The 22180-nt window shown below is 44.0% G+C and overlaps 1 protein-coding gene across 1 annotated transcript in view; it reads right to left on the reverse strand.

Moving 5' to 3' along the window:
* The window catches only part of LAMC2 (laminin subunit gamma 2), an 84818-nt gene that overhangs the window by 17671 nt on the left and 44967 nt on the right, over window positions 1-22180 (reverse strand). The window contains exons 5-14 of the mRNA XM_053247721.1: window positions 20423-20559; window positions 14674-14793; window positions 14196-14385; window positions 12637-12746; window positions 11661-11882; window positions 9038-9220; window positions 7979-8182; window positions 6868-7004; window positions 4622-4778; window positions 3516-3721 (exon numbers count right to left, since the gene is read on the reverse strand). Coding sequence (XP_053103696.1) covers window positions 3516-3721; window positions 4622-4778; window positions 6868-7004; window positions 7979-8182; window positions 9038-9220; window positions 11661-11882; window positions 12637-12746; window positions 14196-14385; window positions 14674-14793; window positions 20423-20559 — 1666 coding nt within the window. The remainder of the gene's footprint in view (window positions 1-3515; window positions 3722-4621; window positions 4779-6867; window positions 7005-7978; window positions 8183-9037; window positions 9221-11660; window positions 11883-12636; window positions 12747-14195; window positions 14386-14673; window positions 14794-20422; window positions 20560-22180) is intronic.

Consider the following 22180-nt stretch of genomic DNA (forward strand, 5'->3'; position numbering starts at 1 on the left):
ACACAGAGACACCTCATTGGCATGGTATGTGATGATGTCATCCACACCAATTCAAGATGGCAGACAGGTACACTTTGTAGGCGCAAGTGGGCTAACTTGGGAACTGCTTAACCGATTTGAACCAAATTTGCTACAGCTGTAAGGACACATAGGGACACCTCAATGGCGTAGTTTATGATGATGTCATCCACCCCAATTCAAGATGGTGGTCACCTGAACATCTGAGGAGCAAGCTGGCTAATTTGCAGGCATTTGAACCAAATTCTGTACACTTGCAGTGAGTGACACATAGGGACACCTCAGTGGCATAGTATGTGATGATGTCATCCATACCAATTCAAAATTGTGGATGTCTAAACTTTTGAGGTGCAAGTGCACTAACTTATGGTCAGTCTAACTGATTTGAAGCAAATTTGCTACAGCTGTATGGACACATAGGGATGCCCCAACGGTGTAGTTTGTGATGATGTCATCCACCCTGATCCAAGATGGTGGACATGTGAACTTTTGAGGTGCAAGTGCACTAACTTGAGGACTGTCTAACCGATTTGAACCAAATTTGGTACTGTTGTAGTGAGTGACACACAGGGACACCTCAATGGTGTAGTTTGCGATGATGTCATCCACCTCGATCCAAGATGGCAGATGCATGAACATTTGAGGTGCAAGAGATCTAAGTTGTGGACCTCGATCTGAACCATATTTAGCCAATTTGTAGAGACGGTGAAAGGAAAGTAGGCTGATTAGTACTTACTCGAATAACTTGTTTCTGGTGCCATCAGTGCAAATGAATGGGTACAGTCAGAAAGAGAATACTAGCATAAGGTTTTGCAGTGTGGAAAGACTAAAGCATCTAGAGCTTTTCAGCTAAGAAAAGAGATGGCTAATGAAAAACATGATAGAGGTTATAAAATTATGAATGGCATGCCAAGAGTGTATACAGATAATTTTTCCTCCCTTTCTTATAAAATGATGATCTGGGGTCATCCAATTAAGTTGATGAGCAGTATGTTCAGGACAGACAAAAGGCAGTCTTGGAGGAAACTGATTATCCAGACCCATTTCAAATTGGCTTGCCTTGGTTGACCTGATGGATAATCTCCAACTATGAACTGACAGAGGGAGTGTGGCTCTATTGGTTCTTTTGGATCTCTTGGTGGGTTTTGATACTATCAACCATAGTATCCTTTTAGAGTGTCTGAAGGGGCTGGGGGTGGGAGGCACTGCTTTGCAGTGGTTCCGCTCTTACATCTCAGGCAGATTCCAGATGGTGTCCCTTGGAGACTGTTGCTCTTCAAAATCTGAACTTTTGTATGATGTCCCTTAGGGCTCCATATTGTTTCCAATGCTTTTTAACATCTACATGAAACCGCTGGGAGAGATCATCAGGGGATTTGGTGCAGGGTGTTATCACTATGCTGATGACACCCAAATCTATTTCTCCATGTCAACATTATCAGGAGAAGGCATAACCTCCCTAAATGCCTGCCTGTAGGCAGTGATGTGCTGGTTGGGGGATAACAAACTGAGACTGTATCCAGATAAGATGGAGGTACTTATTGTGCAGGGTCGGAACTCAGGAGACAATTTTGATCTGCCGGTCCTAGATAGGGTCACACTTCCCCAGAAGGAACAGGTACATAGTCTAGGGGTGTTTTTTTTTAAACAGCTGCTTCCCTCATACAAACAAAGAAAACTTAACTTGATCTAACTAAATATTTATTCATCAACAACTCCATATTCTCTTCTCCCTTCCCTCCCTTTCCCTATCTGACTCCACCCCCTACACTCTCTACAGGTTCCCCACTGGGACTATAGGTTCCCCACTGGGACAAACTTCTCAACAACACAACATAAAAGGATTACTAGATAGAATACAACTGGGATGCTTCTGGATCCAAACCTTTCCCTGGCGTCTCAAGTTGAGGCAGTGGCCAGAGATACTTTCTATCAACTTTTGCTGATATGTCAGCTGCGACTATTTTTTGTGATAAGCAACCTCAGAACAGTGGTACATATGCTGGTAACCTTCAGACTTGACTACTGCAATGCACTCTGTTGTGGGGCTGTCTTTGTATGTAGTCCGGAAACTGCAGTTGGTACAGAATGCGGCAGCCACGTTGATCTCTGTGTCATCTCGGAAGGACCATATTACTCCTATACTAAAAGAGCTACACTGGTTACCAGTAAGTTTCTGGGCAAAGTACAAGGTGCTGGTTATAACCTACAAATCCCTAAACAGCTTAGGTCCTGGGTATTTAAGAGAATGTCTTCTTAGCTATGAGCTCCACTGGCCCAGTGTAATGCCTTAGAAATGGCTGTCCGGGAGGGGAGATGCTGTAAGATCCCCTACAAGGAATGTGTCTGCCCTTGTGGTTCTGGGGAAGTTGAGTCAATGGCCCATGTTATCTTGAATTGTCAGTTTTATCGAACTTTGCGGGAGAGATATATAAGTCCTTTTTTAACAGCATACCCCAGTTGTTCTGAACAATTCTATTCAGAATTACCTTTAACAGACAATTGGGATGTAGTATCTTATAACGTGGCGAAGTTTTGTTTTCTGACTAACAAGACAAGGATAAGAAATGTTGAGAAGCAAGATATGGGGTTGGATTGAATTAAATTTTAGATTATTATAATGTACGGAGCCCCCTGTTTTATGTAATGGATGAACTCGGGCGTTACGTTACGGCTCTGTTTTATGTTTTAACAGTTTATTACTTATTTGACCATGTTTGCTTTTATGTAAAGCTTTTGTACTTTGTGTTTTGCTGGTCGAATGACCATAACAATAAAGATTTGATTTGATTTGATTTGAGCTCCACCGCCCATTGAGATCATCTGGAGAGGTTCGTCTGCAGTTGCCACTGGCTCATCTGGTGGCTACGCAGGGACAGTCCTTCTCTGTTGCTGCCCTGAGACTCTGCAATGAACTCCCTGCTGAAATAAGAGCCTCCCCACCTTTTAAAACTCTTTAAAAGTCCCTAAAGACTTGTTTTTTCACCCATGTTTTTTTAAACTGGACTGTAGTTTTAAACTGTTTTAAAGTTTTTATTTTTAATCTATTTTATGTTGTAAACCGCTCAGAGGCGGAAGTTTGGGGCTGTATACACATTTGAAAAAAATGAAATGAAATGAAATAAATATAAAAGACAATGTAAAGCATTCCGTCGCACTCTAGCATGACCAAGAGCCAAACTAGACATGACAGCAGACCCAAATGTCGACACATGAATCTGCCACAATCACATAGAAACCAGAGCTGAGCAAGTAAATCCAACTGAGAGGAGCACTGCATTTGTGAATGTCCTTGAAGAAAGAGGAGAACTCTCCCTGCATCCCTGACCTTGGGTAGCCCAAGCCACAGTGATAGGGACTCCACAAGAGTGTAACAGAGCCTGTAAAAACACATGATGCCCCATTCCACCCCATCTCAGAGATTCAAGCAACATCGAAGACTTTCCCATCATGATGAAGGGCATTTTGCTAGTAAGTAATAAAAGCAAGACACTTACCATGCCTCCCATCTTCACCTTGCTTTGCTCCAAATCCAAGCGAGCTCTTTCAACGAGCCTTCTGGCATCTCGAACCTCAGTCTGGTACCGGCTACCTAAAGACTGCAGCCTGTTGACTATCTCGTTTATCTCATCCAAGCGGTCCTGGTACATGAACTCTTGACCCTTCATCTTGGACAGACGGCTCATCAAGGATTTGTCAGAAGCTTGAGTGTGAAGAGGAGAGGGAGGAGAGAAACTGTCAATACTAGGCTAGAACGAAATCCCCATTAAGAAAATGAGATTTTTCAAAATATCCTTAGTCTTGACACACAAATAGTCAGAAAGAGGGGAGTGCATGAAAAGAGACACTGAAAGACATGGAAGGACACCCACTGTTCATTAATGAGCTCAGCTTTGACTAGATGCTGCTTTCTGTAACTTTTGAATCTTTAATGTTAAAAAATGGTAAGAGGGAGACACACAGAGAAGAGATTGCACTGTACAACTCCTGTGAGTTGGTAGAATCAGGTACTGGGGGTTTCCATAAGGTTTTGCAGTGGTCTTGAAGTGCCACCTCAAGATACTGGCTTTAAACATTGCAAAAATGTTTCAAGCAGTTTTTGGACTGTGCAGTCAGCATACTGGCAGTGCATGCAGCAACAGTGTTTACTCTTTACAGGAGAAATGCCAGGGCTCAGGCTTGTATAGGAACCTTGCCATTTGCCCTAGGGGGGGACGGGACCATGTGCTTTCATTATTTGTACCTGAGGACAGGCTGCTGTAGCTCAGTGTCCCTGGTAAGGAAGATGCTCAGAGATCCTGTTATGTGTTATATAACATGGCTTCGTATCTGCTTCTTTAAACAAAAGGTAGGGCCAAAAATCAGTGGGGCTAAACTGGAGTGGTAAAAGGAGGAGGGATGAGGTTGCAAGACCAAGACCAAGAACAACAGTACCTGGAAGAGATTTGTGCTACTTGCACCATAGTTCAAAACTGGTATCTATTTCCATCCACTCCAGTGGCAGGAAAGGAACCAGGCTCCATGGCTGCACTCCACCACCTTTCTATCCTGATGTAACTCCTCTCAGTCACATCCCAAAAAGGTCTGGAAAGGCATGAGCTACCTTGTAGGCTCTGAGCTTCTCTCAGGACTTGCTGAAGCCTCTCTTCAGCCTCTCTCATCTTCCTCTCCAGTTCGACGCTATCTCCTGGCTCTCCACTGGTCTGCACCTGAGAGACAAGCACCTCCAGTTCTTGCAATTGCTGGAGGTATTGATTTACCTGGAAAGAGACAGGCCATATATGTCAGCAAGCAATAGAAAGACATGAACAGAAGTCACACACACACAGGGAGGCAGGCAGGCAGGCACATATATGAATGTTTGAGTGTGAGTGTGTGTGTGCGCGCGCACACACACACACTTAAGAATTTGGCTGGCAGTTACAGGAACTTTTTAAAAAACCACCTATGTGAGGCTTAAGGAATTCAAAACTGCTATATATTTTAATGAGTTCTTTATTACATTTGTACTTAGCTCTTCTTCCAAAACACTCAGGTGTTTACAAGTAATTTTTGCAGAGCCAGATCTGCTTAGCTGCATCATGTGCTTCCAGACTACTATTTGGGAACTAACCTAACAATGAATGTGGTGTGTGTTGGGACAGGGGCTGAAACAGTTGACTAATCAAGTTTAAACCTTTTCATTGATTAAAAAGGTGCCTCTAATTAAAGCAGCAGCAGCCAGTGTAGTGTAGTGGCTAGAGTGCTGGATTAGGACCAGGGAGATCTGAGTTCAAATCCCCATTCAGCCAGGATACTCTAAATGAAGAGCCAGTGTGGTGTAGTGGTTAGAGTGCCGGACTAGGACCGGAGAGACCCGAGTTCAAATCCCCATTCAGCCAGGATACTTGCTGGGTGCCTCTGGGCCAGTCACTTCTCTCTCAGCCTAACCTACTTCACAGGGTTGTTGTGAGGAGAAACCTAAGTATGTAGTACACCGCTCTGGGCTCCTTGGAAGAAGAGCGGGATATAAATGTAAAATAATAATAATAATAATAATAAAATAAATAAATAATTCTTTTTAATGCTAATTATGTTTAATATAAGTACTAACCCTGCTAAATGGGCAAAGAGGCACCTTTTACCGTGGTGATTCTCTTTATTTAGCATGGGGGGAGTAACTGGCCCTATCCACCCCCAGCACAATACTTCCAGTGATTGTTGCTGGTGTGTGTCCTATGTTTCTTTTAGAATGTGAGCCCTTTGGGTACAGAGAGCCATCTTATTTGTTTTATTTCTCTTTGTGAACCGCCCTGAGCCATTTTTGGAAGGGCGGTATAGAAATCGAATTAACAACAACAACAACAACAGCCATAGGTGATAGGCCCCATTTTAGAAAAGGCATTTCCCCATCTCTTTCATACAGAACAAAATACCCCCTCTAAAGCAGTGCCTACTATGACATATGTGCATTATCCAAAAAAAATTTCCCTTCTGATCTATTGATTGCACTCATATGCAGATTTAATACATGAGCTGATTAATGACTGCTGCAGAACAGTTGCTGATGTCTTCCACTTGGAGAGAGCAGTAGCAGGCGAGTACAAAGGACTTTGCCATCTCATTCTTCCAGCTACAGCTACAGGATGGCTGGTGGATTTTGAGAGGTAGTGTGCATGGAGGGAATGGAACAGCTGCACAAAAGGAATCTTTACATGGGGCAGCAAGATTGCTTGAACCAGCCCTATTGCTGGTTGCAGAATGGTAGTGATTAGTTCTGTAGGCAGTATTAAGGGCTGACCTCAGGAGCTGGCATCACTGGGCAACTGCCAAGGATCCATGGGTCCCAGAGAGGCCCACTGACTTCCTGAGGCCACCTTGGTGCCCACAGCCATTGTGCAGTGCAGTGGTGGAGCAACACTCTCTACCAAAAGAGTTGCTCTGTTGCCTCCTCTCTCCCATTCCATCTATCCGCGAGGAGGGGCTCATGGAGAGACGTTTGCTGAGCGGCCCCCAAACCTGGAACTGGCTCTGATCACATTAATAATCTGAGTTATTTGGTGCCCAATTAACAGGTGTGTGTGTGTGTGTGTGTTGGTGTGTGTACATTTTTCACACAATTTATTGCTATGGTGAGAGCCAGCATGGCGTAGTGCTTAGAGTATTTGATCAGGACAGATTTTAATGAGTTCATTCCACAAGCCAGGTTCAAATCCCCACTCAGCCATGAAGCATACTGATGACCTTGAACTAAACATGCCTACCCTACCTCACCGGATTGTTGCGGGGAGCAGTCCTTGAAGAAAGGGAGGGGTATCCGTGTGCTACATAATAATAAGTAATGGTGATGGATGTGTAAGTGGCGCTTACCTGAGTTTTCACCTGACTGTAGCAAGCTGGGCAGCGGGTATGTTCACAGCTGGGCCCTTCAAATCCTGGCTTACAAATGCAGCTCCCATCACTGTGGCACCGCAGGGGCTCTGAGCCCACTGAATTGCAATTGCAAGCTGCATCGGGAAAGGGGGGAAAGCCAGTAAGGGCGGGAGGAATCCTCCAAATTAGACTTCTTCAGAACACATACAATGGAACAATAAGGATTTCTTCCACTAAAATCTCCCACAAAATACATTGTGTTTGCTTCCATTTGAGGAAATTGACATATAATTCCAAATGTTTTAAGCAGACTTTTTATGGGATGCAGAGATTTCCTCTGAGAACATTGTGCAATTCCATGTGACAGGGCTCTGGAAACTCTCAGATACACACACATGCACTATCCAAGATGTATACAGGAACATAGGAAGCTGCCATATACTGAGTCAGACCATTGGTCTATCTAGCTCAGTATTGTCTTCACAGACTGGCAGCGGCTTCTCCAGGGTTACAGACAGGAGTTTCTCGCAGTCCCATCTTGGAGAAGCCAGGCAGGGAACTTGAAACCTTCTGCTCTTCCCAGAGCAGCTCCATCCCCTGAGAGGAATATCTTACAGTGCTCACACTTCCAGTCTCCCTTTCATATGCAACCAGGGCAGACCCTGCTTATCTAAGGGGACAAGTCATGCCTGCTACCACAAGATCAGTTCTCCTCTCCTCTCCAAACCTAACATATGATTATGTTAGGGCTGCTTTTCAAGTTACCGTCTCCCATTAGTAGCAGTCATGTTCAGATATATGCTTGAATTGGCTCTCCAATAGACACTCGAATTTCAACATGAATTCCAACTGGTGCTGTAATTCTCAGATTTATGAGAGAGCTGGTCACATGTGTTACCCATTCAGGGCAGGCATTTCTGTTTAACTGCAGAAACAGGAATGCTTTATGAGAGTCATCCTGTGCCTAAAACAAAACTTTGTAAGCAGCCCTTATGTTGTCCAGAGATTGCCTCAATGTCTGGATCATCAAAATTTTCATAATGCCCATTTCTAGTACTAATGGATGTTTCTGAAGTCACCATTCATTCACAGGATGATGATGACATACCTCTGCATTTTTCAGCTGGATTGGGAGATTGAGGGTTTCCAAAGAATCCATCTTTGCACCTGCATTCCCCTGTCAAGCGGTTGCAAATCCCAGAAGTATTTGGGTCAACGTTGTTGCACTGGCACAGTTGACAGGGCACTCTTGGGCCTTTCTCACCCAAGGGGTCCCCAAAATAGCCATCGGCACAGAACTCACAACGAGTGCCTAGCAACAAAGGAAGGACAAGCAGATGAAGACTTCTTCAACCCATAACACATGCACTCCCTTCTAAACATCCCCCATGATGTTAGGAAACCTGAACACAGCGCCCTAGTGGCATACTAGTACATGACATTTCCTCAGTCTCTACTCCATGTGCTACTATGTACACATGAACAGTCACAAACTAGCCCTTACTAATTCAGGCATTCATAATTCAGTAATTCAGGCATTACATTGTATGTGCACACAGGTATCTTGTACACATTTTTATGTGAGTGACTGTACATGGACTCAATTTTAAAAGTGAACAAAATACAGACCCTCTCAAATACAGGTAAAGACAGGAAGTGTACTGCTGTACATGCATTTAACATAACATGTGAATGAGCCAGCGTGGTGTAGTGGCTAGAGTGCTGGACTAGGACCAGGGAGACCCGGGTTCAAATCCCCATTCAGTCATGAGACTTGCTGGGTGACTTTGGGCCAGTCGCTTCTCTCTCAGCCTAACCTACTTCACAGGGTTGTTGTGAGGAGAAACCTAAATATGTAGTACACCATTCTGGGCTCCTTGGAGAAAGATTGGGATATAAAATATAACACAAATAAAAAATAAAATAAAATAAAAAATAAATGACGGTATATGTGTACAGATCTGAATGTACATACACTGGATGCAGATTGTACATGCTTTGAACATAGCATAGCAAGAAAACTCAAATTGTGCAATGCAATATATTAACATTATTGCCTGGTTTATCCAAGATAGACACACACATACATCCTCCGTCATTCATTAGAAAAAGGGAAGGTGGCCTTGGAAAGAAAAAGCGGCCATATACACCAGAATCTGGGCATTACCACTGGTTCCTGGAGGACAGTTATCACAAACAACTTCCTGTGTCCCTGGCAGCACAGAACAGCCATGGCCAGCTCTGCACGGGCATGGCTGGCAGCTCCTTGGGTTCCAGGAGAGGCTGTAAAAACCAGCTGGGCATGGAGCACTAACATGCTCCCGGTTTTCATCTCCAGAATAACATTCTCCTAGATAGGGATAGAAAGGGGGTGGGGGGAGAGTAGCAGATTAGATTTGATAGCATATGGTTCATGAGCCACATACAGCCCTGGGCGCTTTCCAGACTAGAACCTGCAACGGGGTCAGGACGCATCTCGGAAGTGTGCTTCCACACTTCCTGTGTTGTGACACTGCAGTCCCTACGCGGACAACAGGGTGCCGTTCACATTTCCAATGCCTTGTTTAGAATTTAATCGCTGCGAAATGGAGCTATGAGGTCGTACATTCGGCATGGAAAAGTTGCTGTTTTGTCGGGTTGTTAGTTGCTGTGAGACTGCTCCTCCTGTTGTTTCCGTTCCAAATGCGACTTGCACGAATGGAGGCATTTTGCTGCTAATGAGTGGCTAGTCTGGAAAGCGCCCTGAAGCCCTTATGCAGTCCCCATTAGAACTCTGAGTATTCCTAGCTTTCTTTTTCAAAAGAGGCTTCCGTGGGATGTTTCCCCTCATTTTTGAGCAGAATAGTTTGGAAATATGATGGCAAAAATAAAAATATCAAGAGGAGAAAACACTAACACATGGATTTTTGTGTGCGTGCGCGCGTGCGTGTATGTGCACATACACACACATGTATGTATAGGTATAGGTATGGATACTCACATGCACACACACATATATATCCTAGTTTCTGAAAACTAGAGATCAAAATGTGTTTGAGCACTAACTAAAAATTGTAGAATAAATGCAATGAATTCACAAAATGTAGTTCATCATAATCATCCATCATAACCATAAACGTGATAGACAAGCAACATTGAAAAACATCTAAAGATTGTACATAAATATAATATAAATAAATTAACCAATTTGATTAGTTGCAGCTTTCCAGTTCAGGGTGAATTTAAGCAGCAGTAAGTAGTGAAAATATGGCTTGCTGCTGGGACAGATGATGCCCATTTGTGATAAAGGCTCCTTCCACTTGGGGAATGATTAGAGTTTCCTGTTTACTTGATTGCCAGAGAGTACAAAGAAGTAGATGGGGGAAATAAAGAAGGGGCTTCCTGTGAAAAGTCAGTTTCTGTTCTTAACATATAATGGCTGCTTGTTTTTATTACCTTCATATTAGGAACATAGGAAGTTGCCATGTACTGAGTCAGACCATTGGTCTATCTAGTTTAGTATTGTCTTCACAGACTGGCAGCAGCTTCTCCAAGGTTGCAGGCAAGAGTCTCTCAGCACTGTCTTAGAGAAGCCAGGGAGGGAACCTGAAACCTTCTGCTCTTCCCAGAGCAGCTCCATCCCCTGAGGGGAATATCTTACAGTGCTCACACTTCCAGTCTCCCATTTAAATGCAATCAGGGCGGACCCTGTTTAGCTAAGGGGACAAGTCATGCTTGCTACCACAAGACCTGCTCTCTTCCCTTCAAAAGTATGAACATAGGAAGAAGCCATATACTGAGTCAGACCATTGGTCAATCTAGCTCAGTATTGTCTTCACAGACTGGCAGCAGCTTCTCCATAGTTGCAGGCAGGAAACTCTCTCAGCCCTATCTTGGAGAAGCCAGGGAGGGAACATGAAACCTTCTGCTCTCCCCAGAGTGGCTCCATCCCCTAAGGGGAATATTTTACAGTGCTCACACATCAAGTCTCCCATTAATATGCAACCAGGGCAGATCTTGCTTAGCTAAGGGGACAAGTCATGCTTGCTACCACAAAACCAGCTCTCCTCTCTGACCACATTGTGGTACTTTTTAGACAGCAGTGGCATAGGATATGACTTTTTACATGTCCATAGGATGAACTTCATCCTGGAACGCTAATGTGTAAAGCCACTTCCCTGAGGGGTGGGAGTGCAACTGTGTGAGACCTTACCAGAGACTTTTACACACAGCAGATTTTATCACGGGTTTACAGGGAGGCTTTACTACCAACTCAAAGTTGTCCAAAAATACTGCTGCTGATAGTGGATTTTTTTTACCCCGGATATAAACCGGGCTGCACTATAACGCTCAGTGAAAAACCCAAATTATGTTTGAACTGCTCCCCGATAACTTGCAGGGCCTTCAGGGTATATCTAGCTGATATGTGAACACACACCCTCCATTCCGGAGATGCGAATTAAAGGGCTTCTAAAGCCCCGTGTGAAAAGCTTCAAGGCAATCACTGCCTTGCTGGGAGTAAGGATAAGGGTAAGGACCCACACAGACGGCCTCATCCATGTGGCGATGGATCTTTAAACACTACAGCAGTGCTGTGGAGAGAGTGGCACTTTCATGTCCACTCCATCACATAGACAAGATCCCTGACAAGATCATTGTGTAAACTGCCCTGAAGTGAGCCACTTGATCTTTAGATTGTTGCCCAGACATATGTATATGCCAAACAAAAACAAAAACACCAAAAAAGAACAAAAAAAAACCCCAAACAGCTTGTCCACAATGATAGGTCCCTTGATTGTGGATTTCTTTACCAGTTTCCGGATCACAGATTCCTCCTCCCTGGCAGTTGCATAGCACACAGCTGCTGAAAGCCCCGAGTCTGGAAGAAGCCTCTCTCTTGTACCCTGGAGCACACTGCTCGCAGAATTGCCCCTGGTATCCAGCAGGACATACACACTGCTCCACCCAGGGTGCCGGAGTGCCAGAGGCTGGCTGTGCCGATACCAAAATGACGTTATTGAGGTATCCTGTACCTGAATAAGCAGAAAACACACCACAATGAATACAACATGGACTCCTAAGAGAATAACATGACAAATCCCATACAACTCAGAATCCCAAGAGGATCCTGTCTGAATCAGTAGACCCCTAGGGGAGAAGCATCAGTGGGCACAGCTAAGCTACATTTGACAGTTATATTTGTTTAAAATCAATTAACTGTCAGGGCTTCCTGCTAAACATCCTGTGGATTCTTGAGAATGCTGAAGTGAGAGATCCCTAGTCGTCCATCACAGGAATACAATTTCCAGTCTTCCCTGTGGAGAGCAATGGCTATTAAGTCAGTATAAGTCTGTGGGATAGCTCAGTTTATATATATATTTTAGCAATCAGCTGAGAGTGTATGGAGATGGCTTCGGATTGTACATATTTTAAACTTTTTATTTATTTAAAATACTAGGTTGGCTCACAACAATTAAAACAATCAATAATATAAAACCAAATAGAGCAGAGCAAAAAACAGAAGTTCTGCAGCAGATAAGCAGAGATTCCTTCGAAAGCAAGTCAATTTGGAAAAGATTGCCTGAAGGAAGTAAACATTTTTAAAATGTTGTTCTGGATGGTTAGCATTTCTTGGCTTCTCAATGTACTTTCTGTTTTCAGGATAAGGTTTTAACCAGTCATAAGTGTCCTTTTGGGCTATAAGGCCAAAAATAAATCTAAAATAATAAATGAAATGTACATGACCACTTCTTTAGCTCCGGTTCCCACATCCTACTCCCAACTCACTGTCTCCATAAGTGGCTCTGATCTGAAGAGCTGTCAGGTTTTCCATTAATTGGCGGTACTGTGTGCTAGTCAGCCTAGGGCTCCAGTTGCTGCTTGGGTGCTCATCCAACCTAAAGATCAGACACGATGAAAGTAATAGAGAAATGATGTGAAGAACCATTGTATGCCTCTGCTTTATGCACAAAATATATCTTAGCAAAGACACCCATAAGAACAGCCCTCTGCTGGATCAGGCCCACCTAGTCCAGCATCCTGTTTCACACAGTGGCCCACCAGATGCCGCTGGAAGCCTACAGGCAGGAATTGAGAGCACGACCTCTCTCTCCTGCTGTTACTCTCCTGCAACTGGTATTCAGAGAACTGGTATTTTCATCCAGAAGTGAAAACTTAAAATATGGAACACATATTGCACACTGCTGTATTTTTGACTAAAGAAAAAGCCAGAATTGCTAATATGAACCATCACTGCCTCATGTGCATGCACACACATGGAGAGAGAGAGAGAGAGAGAGAGAGAGAGAGAGAGAGAGAGAGAGAGAGAGAGAGAGTTCTCTGACCAAGGGAGTACAGAATGTGGTGACACATGTAAAATTCAGTTTTCTGAAAGGCAGCAACCTAGCCCCCTGCAGAACCTCCTTCAGTAATCTTAGGGTGCTATCTATCATTTTAATGCCATTTTTGGCAAATCAACACTTCTTGCAATCTTAGCTACAATACAAGTCAAACATAAAGACAACTTTGGATAAGGTAAAGAAAAAATAAAACTGAATTTATGAACTGAAAATCGAGGTATCATCTTAGGTTGAGACAATGTATGATTGAACTATGACTTAAGGAGGGACAACTGGATAAAATGGGAGCTCTGAGGAACTGGATACTCCCTACTTATTAGTGGTCAGACAGAGCGGTTTTCAAATATTTCATCATCAAGGAACATTTTTCACTTTGACTTGTTTGCTGCTGACAAACCCCGAAAAGCATTTGCCATGGAACCAACAAACACTGCAATGGATTCTGAATTGCCAATGCATTCACTTCATGTTGGATCTCACTGTCACCTCAGATGAGCTGACAACATGCCCTAGATTGCGCCCAACTCTTCTGTGGATGCACATTGCAAAGGAAGGTCAGTAAGTAGTGAGCAAGTTCTCTTCATGAAAACTTGTCTGTCATTATTGAAACTCTTATATCGGAACATTGCATTACTGGAACTCTCAATTGAAGAAGCCCTGATTAGCTTTCTAGGGAGCCCCAGGCTTTCCCAGAACGTATTTTGAAAACCATCAATCTAAGCAATAGCAGTATTATGAAACAGAATTTCATTGTGGCTGTTCACACATGCATGAATGCCACCTGATTTTTCATGCTTTGCTTACTGGACACTGGATGACTGGCAGCTGGATTTGTGAAGAGACTCCACTGAAAATCACTTTTTGAGGTGATATTGGGTGATTCAGAGGCTCTGCCTGTAGCTTTATATCTCTCATTCACAGGATGACCATGAATGTGTGACTGCAGGGTCTTTTATGAGAGTCCCCTTAAAATCTGAATCATTTTACCTAAATGTGTAGGTTCTGACGGCTCTACAAGGCAGCATCTTTCCATGAGGCATAAGCGGGGCAGTGACTCTCAAGCCAGCTCCTTCCAAGACTACATCATGCTGTGAAGGACGACGCCCAGGTCGGTTCACGTGATAATCAAAAGACAACTTCTGCCCATAGCTCAGTTGCTGGTTCCCAATGAACTTGGCTGCAAAGGAGGTGCAAAGCAAGCAAAAGGTCAAAGGACACAACATTTACAAATAGAATGTCATTGTTGGGTTTTATCTGACATCTGATTTAACTCAAGTGCTATGACAGTACCCACATAGCACCTGAGTTAGCATAGCATCCATAAAGCCAGCACAAATATGCACTAGAATCTACTGGGTGTAAGTCAGACAGCAGCTAGAAACATGTAATAATTTAGGCTAAAACAAAGCTGAAGGTATATTCTGCTGCATGGTCCCTTTCCACTACAGCTTGTGAAAATACACACCTGGAGCTGTAAAGTAGATGGGATCTTGACTTCTTGCTGCCACATAAACTTCCTGATGCTGTGAAGACCATTGGAGCTGCAAAGGGTACCCATTTACCTGAGCTTGCCAGCCCTCATTACCTGGAATACAAGGAAACCACAACCTAGTGAACTGAGCTCGTAATCCAATCTGCACCCATTGATTCAGGTAAGGTTGCAGAAGAAAAGCAACAACAGTTCTTACCAAGTTACATAATCAGGGTTTCATGTGAATGAGCCACTTACGGCTGGTAGCTTCTTCCCTCCAACTGGTTGTCAGCACTGCTTCTGTCATTTGCTTTCCCCTATTGCATGCCAAGAGGTTTCAGGACCAGTTTCAGTCAGCAGAATCAAGTGGTGGTACTCCTTTCCTTGGAGATTACTACTTCAGGTGGCAGGCACAGAGGTGCTCTTAACCCTGGACTTTGGGGCCGAGGTCCGGGGCCTCCACACCCCCTGGGGGCCTCCATATCCTTTTTAGTCTGTGCCGGGTGGTGTGGTCATGTTAAAAATGTGTTAAAAATACTGTTTGTGTGGGTGAGGGGCCCTCCAAAAGCCTTTAGGTCCAGGCTCCAAAATTACCTAGATGCACCTCTGGGCAGGCAGAAATATTGAAAATTTGAATGCTGTCTCATGAAGGCAGGTCCCCATGCACAGAAAAGTAGAATGTTGGGGGAAGAGGTCAACCAAGCCATATGATCATTCTCTTTGTGCAAAAAGAGTGTTTGTGTGTGTGTGTGTGTGTGTGTGTGTGTGTGTGTGTGTGTGTGTGTGTTGTGGGGGAAGTGAGAGAAGCATTCACACATGCAGCTCCTCAATTGAAATGGTGTGTTCCAGGGCTGAAGAGAGTCAATTGCTTTTCAGAAAGAAAAATATACTGTCCCAGAAGCATTGTTGTCCATGATGTGTGCACACATCCCACTACTGTCTATAGCAACAGGGTTTGCAGGTTTTCAAAGTGCTTCAGAAGCCTGCAAAAACTGCTGAACCAAAGAGAACTGTAGGACAGAAGATGTTAATGTACCCACCATGCGAAATGATGCCTCTAAACCTTAATCTCCCTGGGAAACTATTGTTTCTCTCAGATCACATAATGCTTTCTCACTTGATTATCTTGTATGAACTGGTCCTCAACTAGCAGTTTTGGTTCAGTGCTGCTGCTAAGCATTTTTTAACCCTGGTGGTCCCCTTCAGACACAACGGCAAGCCACGGGTCCAGTGCAAACATGGTTTTCCTCCATCCCACTGCATGCTTCCAGATTATTACATTCTCAAATCTGGGAGCTGGCAAAGTGGGTGGGACAGGCTGCACAGGCTTCCTCTGGCACAGGAAGAACAGTCTGTGCCAGCCAATGGGAGAGAAACCCACAGGAGGAGCTTTCACCCTTACCTCCAGTTTGGAGAACAATCCTAATCCAGATGTAATAGCAGCAGGAATGGATCCTCAGTTGGGTGAGTGGAACTCACTACAAACCGAGAGTTCATTCCTAGGATTGGGACCAAAACTGGAACTGTGGTTGGGTCTGGGAACTGTGGTTCTGATAATTTGGACATCACAGAGGGTGAACCGGATGTGAGTTCAACTCTGATTTGGTGTGATGTCTGGAGGCAGCCCCTGTTTCTTTTGCCTTCAGCCTTTACAGCATGATTTTCTTCACCTGCTGCTTTGCCAGTTCTGAAAGAATAGAGGTAGAACCACTTTATAGCAACAGGGGTGTGTGTGTGTGTGTGTGTGTGTGTGTGCGCGCACATGCGCATGTGCAGGCATGGGGGGTGGGGTTACTATGAGGAACTGTTAGGCTAGGCAACTACATCATTGCATCTTAGGCTAGAAAATGCCATTTATTAAAAGTCTGAAAGTACAACTATGGCAGTAGAAGGGCTAGCTGCATCTCTTTTTATGTAGTTTTCTTGTCCCCTCTGAGACAGTTTTGACTAGTACCTGGCGAAATGGCATTCTCTACTGACTAATAAGAATTCTGGGTCTTGTTTTCTAATAAACAGACCAACTCCATTTTTATATGAATCCATGACACTTTCAACTGGAGACTGACCTTGGGAGTTTTTGCATGCAGACAACATGCTTTATCACTGAGCTATTGCCCTATCTTGTGGGTATGTAGGGCCAATTTAGCCATTTCTACAAATGGAGGTAAACCTTAGTGGCCTCCATCACTAGAGTTCATTTGCTGATGATGAGGTTTGCCTGGCAGAGAATCAGAGAAGCAAGACCAGATCATCAAACATTAAGCTTTGATCTCCCCTATAATCAGCAGCATACTCTTTTATAGGAACTGGAAAGGCTTGGGTGATATTTATGTCAAACTCCTAATCAGGTCCTTTTGCTGCCAGATAGGGTCAAACTAGATATGATGGTGGCAGCCACAATTTTATTCAGGTATGAAGCAAGGAGTGGGAATGTTGAATTTTAACTTCAAAATGAACTTGCAAGTGACAGCAACTGATTTTTTCTCCTCCCACTACTTTATCTTGTCAGACACTTTTCTTCTAGCCCTGCTCACTGTCGGCATTAGTGCCTGAGCAATGGAGCGTGGGGAAGTAAAGGAGGCAAGGATTCGTCTACTCTCACACACATGCCCCTTTTGATGTAAAGTTCATGCCCTCTCCCATGCCCCATGTCAATGGGGAAGGCACATGGGTGAACAAACATGGTTTAACATCATTTTTAGTTTAACCCTTAGAGTCAAAGAACATGCTGCTTTGAAATCAGACCCCTCCTACATGGATTAGGACCATGGGGTCATTAATGCTTCCCCCACCATGGTCCAGTTTGGATTGAACCCTCTTCTCCATGGGCACTATTTGTCAAGGAAAAAGAGCTCACATGAGTGCTAATAGCAATCGTGGCAGGAGTGAGGAAGGCTTTATCCACATTGGGTGGAGTTAAAGCCTCCTGCTGTGGTCCCAATCCGGCTCTGTGTGTGTCTGTGAATGAAATAGGTAGTTTAACCCTTATCGACTACTTCAGTGAAACAACCAACTTTTTAAAATAAAATTTAAAAATCCCGTTATCAGAGTTATTAACAAATGCATTTATCGAACCACACTCCTTGGTTGGTAGTAAAATCAATATAGAAAGTCATTACTTGGCTGTTCCAGTCTGAAGAAGCCACAGTGATTAAATTCCTGTTTGGCACTCAGTGTGAGTGGGTCTGAAAAGTCAGAGGGAACCTTGAAAGCTCACTTTAAACCTGGAAGAGCACTTCAACAAAATGCAAGTAAATAATAGGAGGGAATGTTATGCCAAATATGCCACAGTAGAATGAAAATGCAATTGAATAGTTGCTTGAAAGGCATTTCTGCATGGAAGGGGGCTGCAAACAGCATCGCCGTGAGCCTCCCCATTTAGGTATCAGTCAAGTGCAAGAGGGAGCCAGTTTTAGGCTCAGTTGTGCTCTTGTCCTATTATAAGCTTTCCACCACACTATCTGATAATGTCTGACCCACCTAAAAAACGAACGGCTGCTGATATTCTGCATCTCCCTCAACATGTGATTTATCCCTGGACTAATTATGTGTCCAGGAGAACCTGAATACCAATAAGCCTGGTATTTGGCTGGATCACATGTTGCATTCACTCTACTGAAACACAACATTTGCAAGTCTTACTTGAGGCGCACCTGCAAAGCTTGTTCCCTCTCATACAGGATTTGCAAAACAATGGGGCGATTCTCACGACCAACAAAAATCGGGCTGGGAGACCCTAGCCCGATTTTTGTTGGTTGTAAGAACCACCGGGCTCACAGCTGAGCCTGGTGGTTCTTGAGCGGGTAACCCACTCGAGAACCCCTGCTATACATTAGGTTTGCGGAGCGAGCGCTCCAGCAAACCTGCTTTTTAGGCTCGTGAGTAGCCACGGCATGGTTTCGCACCACGCCTACTCACGAGTAGACCCCCGGCCAGGAGGCGAAAAGCCACCTCCCAGCTCGGGGGTCTCCCCAGTATGCCCTGCACGCTTGCGCAGGGCATACCGGGGCTTCCGGGGGCCATGCGGCCCCCGAGCTCCCCAGCCCCCACCAGCTCTGTCTCGGAGCCGGGCATCATGTGGCTCCTTGCCCAGTCGTGAGCAGGGAGAGCGGGCTTAGCCCGCTCTTCCCGCTCACCAGGAAAAACCGGGTCTCACTGATTGTGAGACCCAGTCCAATGTCTGAGACAGCCCTAAGTAGGCCAGTCCCTCTCAAGCTGGGGTGGAGTATCCACTAGTTTGCCTACTCAGGGCTGGATTAAGACATGCTGAAGCCCTAAGCTAAGTCAAGCTTAAAAGGCCCCATAACATATTCAAAATGAGTTGGGAATCCCATTCCGGCATGTCACTCACCCCCTCCTTCACCACAGTGTTCACTCTTACAGCAGCTTATGTCCGAAAAGGTAAGTGCTGCCTGTAACCATAATGGCAGACATTGGCCAAAACCAGGCCATAATAAAATTTCTGTATAATTTACAGTTATTTCTGCATAGATTTATAAACTCAATATAATAAATTGTGGAGCCATATGTATATATATGTGTGATTTATCTGAATGATAATGTCTGTTTTAGAGTCTTTCCCCCCTTTCTACTTTATTTTTCAACCAATTATGTAAAACTTGAAAATTTAGTCAATAATTTGAGGCCCTAAGCTGCAGCTTATTTAGCTTTTGCCTAAATCCGGCACTGCCTCCACACCTTTTATATAACCTCTTGATGCTCTTTGCTTTTATGCTTTTATGGTGCCTTTTATAAATGTTTGTACCCATTTTTTATCATTATTAACTACTGTCAACTGTAGTCTTCATTAAATGACCCACATTAAGGGTCATTTAGTTCGTGGTCTTGCTTTTGTCATAGACAGCCATAGTTTTCTTTTGAATTTTACTTCTGCTTCTGATTTTATAGTCTTTTATCACATGCTTGTATTGTGTCATTCATCTCTAGGCTTTTAATGTCTACTTTTACTTTTAATATGTAATACCGTATTTTACAGACTATAAGACGCACCGGACTATAAGACGCACCTTAATTTTAATCCAGTTTTTCAGAGTTTTAACATATTAAACTGTTAAAACATATAGGACGCAGCTGAATTTTGGCGGATATTTTTCGAGGAAAAAAGTCAGTCTTATAGTCCATAAAATACGGTATGTAATCACCCCTTATAATTTATGCTGGTCTATGACCATAATAAAGATTGATTTGATTTGATTTGATTTGAGGGAGGCAAACAGGGTGAACACAAACCAGGGATGTGGTCAGCAGCAGGGGCGTAGCAAGGTTAGAGCAGGCCCTGGGACCAGAAGTGAAAAGGGCCCCCTGCCCCCACTGCCTTCCTCTTCCGAGAGGTGTGAGAGCAAAAAGCACCACCTAGCTGGTGGGAGAAAGCTTTCTCCGGGGCTCAGGGACATGTGTCTCCCCTTGTTCAATTGCAACTATGCTCAAGGGCAGGGACAACACCCCCCGAGGAAGCCTGCCCTACTAAAAACTTTCTAGGAATCAGGAATAATCACATGACGTGCTCCAACCTATTGTAGTCAGAGAGTTCAGATAAAGTCTAGAATGGCACACAGGCTGGCTATGATGCTCTATGGATAGGTGTTATTCTCCCTCTGTATCTCTCTGGTTCAAGCCCCGTAGGCCCAAGACTGGCAAATATATAACAGCAACCAAGTTCAGTGTAATATTAGAAGTGTTGATCAATGAAAAGGAGAAAAAGCAAACCACAGTGACATTTTACCTTGCTGGAAGGTAGAGGTGATTTTATGGACGCTATAATTTTCTGAGCTGGAACATGTAGTTGAGTGTCCATAACAGAAGCACCGAGAACAGCCTTCTGGATTTTCTGCATCCAGGTTAAAATACCCCTGTTTGCAGCTGTAAGAGAGAAAGATAAATCACATGATTGTTCATTTGTGTGTTTCGTATCTACATAGAAAGGTGTAGATACACCTTCCCTTCCCTTCTGGTCATCTCTCTCAGCTTTATCAGTGGCTTTGGGATAGCTGGATATCCAACCTTGAGAATCCTCCAAGAAGGGAAATTTGATAGCTCCATAGTTAGCCACTAGGAACATAGGAAGCTGCCATATACTGAGTCAGACCATTGGTCCATCTAGCTCAGTATTGTCTTCACAGACTGGCAGCGGCTTCTCCAAGCCCTCCTTCCTTCTCCATAGTAGCCACTACTATGTGGCTATTGTTGGGAGGCAGGTGAAACTGGATGTCTAGTTAAGTAACCACTTCAGGACATCATGATTGTCAATCAGCACACAGAGGCAGTTTTTTGACTGCTCCTGGACACACAGACCTTGGATTTTAGTCCTTGAAACATTCTAATAAGAATGTGGATTAATCAGGGGTGTGCCAAACTCAGTCCATTTCGTGGGCTTGGCATGTGAGACTTCAGTTTGGGTTCAAACAGAGCCATGAGCTAGGAGAGTCATTTTGCAAAAGAAAGACTAAGACTAGAGTGTCTCTCTCTCTTTTTTTTACTTGCTATTTTTACTGCAATGACACTTAATGGAATTCCAAGATGCTATTGTCTGGGATAGCATATGAAATGCCAAGCATCAAGACCACAGGAATGTGTCAGTGACAATGCTTTGAATGCCAAATGCAAAACATAAGTTGCATGAGTTCAGATTCCATGAAATGAATGTGTGCACTTTCAGAGGAATGAGAAAATATGAGGAAACTGGATAACCTAACTCACACGTATAAACCCAATTCATGCAGTGTGAGAATCTCAGCATCAAGGAAAGACTTCTATGAGCCTCCCACTCATACATGTCCCAGAGAAGGGTGTAGCATATAGCCCAAAAAGTACAGAATGTTCTTCACCAATTAACTTATAGGCCTTGGTTGGATCTTGCCATCTAGCTTCACCTGCCTCGACGACGTGGCTCAGCTCCCAGGGAGCTGTAATTAGCAAGAGCTCCCTCCTGAACACACGTAATGGTGGATCAGAATTTGATAAGCAGCTCAGCCTGAGCCTGGGGGCAGATTTTGTTATTGGCACAACGTTTGGCAAGTTGATGCTCCTGGCCTCCTCTGACACTTCATTCAATCCACTGTACATGGGTTTAGCAATGGAATAGGCTAAGGAGGGAACAGAAACATTCCCCTTTAAGACAAGGTTGGACAGGAATGTGTCAAAGATGCAGTGAGCTAACTGAGCAAAGAGGTGCCTTTTAAAGTGATGACTCATATTTAACAGGGGGAGAGTAACTGTCCCTATTGAACCCCAGCACAGTCTTTTTCCAGTGGCTGCTGCTTGGGGCTGCTTTCTGTTTCTTTTTAGATTGTGAGCCCTTTTGGGACAAGGAACTGTCATGCTTCTTTTTCTAGCTATTTTGCTCCCCTCTCCCTGAAAAATAGTATCATCATCATCATCATCATCATCGATGTAGGATATCCTGGCAAGGAGGTTGGACAAAACGAGGTGTAACTAGGGAAAATGGCGCCCGGGGCAAGCACTGAAATGGCGCCCCCCCGCC

This window comes from Hemicordylus capensis, chromosome 4 (genome assembly GCF_027244095.1).
Source record: "Hemicordylus capensis ecotype Gifberg chromosome 4, rHemCap1.1.pri, whole genome shotgun sequence".
In the NCBI taxonomy this organism is placed as follows: domain Eukaryota; kingdom Metazoa; phylum Chordata; class Lepidosauria; order Squamata; family Cordylidae; genus Hemicordylus; species Hemicordylus capensis.